Consider the following 4,525-nt stretch of genomic DNA (forward strand, 5'->3'; position numbering starts at 1 on the left):
CTTCTAAAATAAATTTATATTACCACTACCTATCTATGCTAACTCACTTAACTAAAACTCCATTAGTTGGAAATATTTATTATTTTATGATGATTTTGCTTTGCAAAAGGATTCGGTTGTTAAAGATTTTTTAAAGTTACTGCCCTTGGGGCCGGGGAGATGGCTCAGTGGAATAAGCACTTCCCTAGCAAGCACAAGGGCCTAATTCCTGGTTCCGTTTAAAAAAAAAAAAAAAAAAAAAGTTACTGCCCCATTTTGCACTTTTAATTTATAATTATCTTCTGAAAATTAAATATCAGTGACATTGCTATCATTATTAAGAATCAGTTATTTTGAGAAGGAAAATCTAACAAGAAATGCTACTTTTCTAACCCACAATGAAGTAACACTTACTCACTAATGTGATTATTTTTACTGTATAAATGACTAGAGCTTACTGCTTAGAAAGAGTCCTAAATGATACACTGGGTATTTCTTAAAAGACAAAATAATTTAAACTATCTTCTTAGATCCCAGTTAGCAGCTTCACAAGCTTTCTTTGTAGCCTGCAAATGAAAATATCAGTGCTGTACAACACCCACATGCACATAAGCAATCCAAACTGAAAAGTAAACCTGTCTACCTTTGGTGGCAAAGGTGGTGGAACTTTCACTTTCATTGTCGAGCTAAAAATAAAAAGAGTTTATAATCAGAATTTTTCATCTTATAATGAACCATTACCAAAATTCATGTTCAAAGTTACAGAAGAAAAACGTGAAAACAAGTACCATTTTCTAAGGATATATTTTTCTCCCAAAATAATTTGTAAAATGTCAAGTTATATTGAATAAGGTTTTATTCAGAAATGACTGGGTAGGTGTGCCTTCGTGGCTTCAAATTCTATAATGTAACTGAATTGGAAAACACAATTTTATATCCATTAAGAGGAAAATAATATAAAAATGTAAGCAATACTTGGTTTAAGGAAAATGATATATAACTATATCATGCTATAAGCTTCAATTTGCTGTTTGAGATGATTTTTCATGATGTTCATTACAGCTTTACAAGTGCTCTACGAAAGGACAGGCAGAGTTATAATGAAGCTAAAATTCATACAAATCATGATCACTTTTAGAGACAGAATTAAAAGGCGATGATGCACAAACTCCTCAGATGAGGACATTGAGGCTGAGGTTACATGACCTGACTACAGTCCAGGTAATGAAGTGGAGAGAAAAAACTGCTCCCAGCGCTTCTCAGGTGTTCCTGAGTATGATGAAACAGGATCTTTCTTTAGCAGCCAAAACAAATCAAGCCAAGAAGGACCGAATGTGGATGCATTCCTAATAATGAAAGCTTTTCCCTTTTAAAGATACACAAGGTATTTATCTAAAATATGTTTATTTTCAACATATCAGATAAACATTTAATTAAATATATGAAACTTCATAGTTGCAATAATTACCAACTGAACTACAACGAAAAATTTCTTTGTTATTTTTTCCCAGTTTCTTGTTTTCAATTAGTGTCACAGACTAAATCATCTAAAAATTCACATGTTATTTCCCTTCCAGCAGTTTCTTTGTTACTCTGTCTATTGTACTTTTGGTAATCTGAGCAACTACTAGACAACAATGTGCAACATAACAACCATTGTTGAATTGCTATCATCTTGGCTTTTGTGAAATTCTCCATTCTTCTAATGTCTTACCTATTGTCTATTTTATTCTCTTTAAAAAAAAAAAAAAAAAAAGATTTACATGTTGAAGACCTAACTGCAAGTGAACTTAGAAGACAGGGCTTTTAGGGGGTAATTAGGATCCAATAGAGCAATGGTGGTGGTGTCCTAGTTCCACAGGATGGATGGCCTGAGAAGAAAAGCAAGAGATATTGCCCTCTTCCCTGATACTGCACACAGTGACAAAAGCCTTGTGATGATGCCACCAGAAGAGGTCTGTCATCAGAAGCCAAACTGGCAGCCACCAGGATCTTCCTGAAAGTCCTAGGCTCTGGAACCGTGAAAAGCAACTGGTGTTGTCACCCAGCGCAGAGTATGTTACGGCAGGCAGTGCCAGGAGCCTGAGACAACTGAGATAGTGAAAATGAAACTATTACAATCTTTGATACTGTGTCACTTATCATATTAAAATCATCTAATGTTAAGCTGCCAGGTCAAATGACATCTTTTCTTTTTGCCAAAAAGAGAAACAGAACTTACTGTTTAGATTCATCGTCATCTCCTTCTTCATCCTCCAAATGTGCCACATGTCCTCTAAAGAAGAATAAATGCCATCATTAAATGAAACAGACTTTACCAAAAAGACTCTGAAAATTTAGAAATTGCAGTAAGAGCTACTTTAGGATAAAATTTTATTCCTTTATCTTTGTAGGATGTTTTGAAAACTAAAACAAAATGATAGTCTCTCCATGACAGAGAAGGGAAAAATGATCAATTCATCTGTGACCTAAGTATTTTGAGTTTAACTAAAATAAAAAATTACCGCTGGTGCAATTCTTCTTCAACAGACTTTAGAAGACTCCTTGAAAGGAAAAATAAAAACAAAATACAGTGTGAACAAACGAGCAGGAAGTACTTATTTTATCATTTTAAACTTATCATAAATTTTTGAATGATTATGGTTACTTTTTTATCATTTATTATAAACTTGCTACGATCATCACCTCTGTACCATAAAAGAGTTAATGATTATCAGTATTTTCTATTGTCAATGTCTTTATATATACATATATGTATTTTAAAATGAACAAAATAAATCTTAATGTGTACCAAAAAATGCCAATTCAAACAGAAGACAACTCACCACGAAATGTCACAACAGTACTGACAAAACAATAATTGCAGGGTCATAGTCAGGAGTTTCCAGGATTCAAATTTTGCCTGGAATATCATACCTGACACCTGAAATTATATTTTCTTTCTCTTAAAATAAGGAAGGGACACACTTTGAAAAGATCATGCTCTCAGGCAATCCTCCAAAATGAAACTCAGCACACCGGCTCTCTCTGCAGAAGCACGCATGCATGTGATGTGAACACATGAACGCAGCAGCACTCTGCCTTCACAGAAGACACCGCTTACCTGAAGGATCTGTTCTCCAGGAGTGCACTGGCAAACACATTTACACTTTTAGGAGGCTAAGCCTGTATTAGACCAGGTGTGAGGATTTTACATTAGGAGAAGTATATGAAACTTTAATTTTCAGGAATGTAAGAGAGAAGTGAGGGCATTCCTGAAGTTTCCTTAATTCTTTTCACTGCAACTTCATAGAGCATACTCTTAATTATTTTCTTCAAATACAAAGACTCAAAAGCTTTCTCAATGATAACAGGATAGAGAAAAATAGTTACTGATAAGTTACTGGGATAAAAGTGACTCAGCAGGAAATTTGCTTTCTAAACATTTTCCCCTCATGATATATATTGTAAGAAAATTATCCTTACAATTATAAAACATAAAATCAGGAAGCTGAAAGGCATGGTTATTCACTGTAAACAATTAATTGGGCCGGCCAAATAGCTCAGTGGATTAAAGCACCTGCCTGGGCAGATGCAGGGGCTGGGGGCTCGATCCCCAGCATGCCTTGCTGGTCCTGCCCCCAGGGCGCGCTGAGAGGGCAATTGAGAGTGGGTGTGGTGGTGCACGCCTGTAACCCCAGCACGTGGAGGCTTTGAACAGGAGGATCACTACGAGTCTTACCTACGTAGTGAGACCTTGTAGGCCCTGTACTCAATACATAAAAAACCCAATTAATTGATAGCTTTTAGCTGTCAATTATTTTAATTAGGCCAGCTAATAACAATCTAAATTTTTTAAAAATGGCAAGTCTTAAATATGGAACGAGGCCGGGGAGATGGCTCAGTGGAATAAGCGCTTCCCTGGCAAGCGCAAGGGCCTGAGTTCAATCCCTGGTTCCGCAAAAAAAAAAAAAAAAAAGATTAAATATGGAACGATAAATAACATAAAAAATCATAAATCAAGTTCTATTTTGTAGATACAAAAATGAAGACAGCAGTCAAGTATCTTATTCACAAAGCTCTCCCACAGCCATTTCTAGGAAGGCAGGAGCTTCTACCTCGAGGCAATGTAGAGAACTGAATGACGACAGGTTTTAAAGCAAAGACTGCCTGACTGAATCCTGCCTCCACCCTGCGGCTGCGGGGTAAGTGACTTGGCTCTCCTTGTGCTTCTGTTTCTTTGTGTGTCAAACGGGAATTACAATGGTATTAATCTTCTACAGGGATCTGTAAGGCAAAATTATTTTTATAATACATAATACCTTTTCTAGTTTTATTTTCATGAGTGCATACTGGAGTGTTCCAGATACTATATGCTATGTTACAGTATAAGAGATTAACTGCAGTAGCAGACAGGAAAATTTAGCTGTCTTCTACCAAGTCAGTGTGAAGATCTGCAAAAAAATGTAAAGCAATGTCACTTTTTTCTTTTTACCAGGGATTGAACTCAGGACCTTGCACTTGCCAGGCTGGCACTTATGCCACTGAGCTATCTCCTCAGCCCAAT

At 36.1% G+C, this 4,525-nt stretch overlaps 1 protein-coding gene across 2 annotated transcripts in view; it reads right to left on the minus strand.

Annotated features, from left to right (window-relative positions):
- Map4k3 (mitogen-activated protein kinase kinase kinase kinase 3) overlaps positions 1–4,525 on the minus strand; it is a 202,518-nt gene that overhangs the window by 42,927 nt on the left and 155,066 nt on the right. For both annotated transcript variants that reach the window (XM_004627636.2, XM_004627635.3), the window contains 3 exons: positions 2,484–2,522; positions 2,201–2,254; positions 623–665 (listed from right to left, as the gene is read on the minus strand). In XM_004627636.2, the coding sequence (XP_004627693.1) occupies positions 623–665; positions 2,201–2,254; positions 2,484–2,522 (136 nt within the window). The remainder of the gene's footprint in view (positions 1–622; positions 666–2,200; positions 2,255–2,483; positions 2,523–4,525) is intronic.

This window comes from Octodon degus, unplaced genomic scaffold, assembly GCF_000260255.1.
Source record: "Octodon degus isolate 3935 unplaced genomic scaffold, OctDeg1.0 scaffold00020, whole genome shotgun sequence".
NCBI classification, from domain to species: Eukaryota; Metazoa; Chordata; class Mammalia; order Rodentia; family Octodontidae; genus Octodon; species Octodon degus.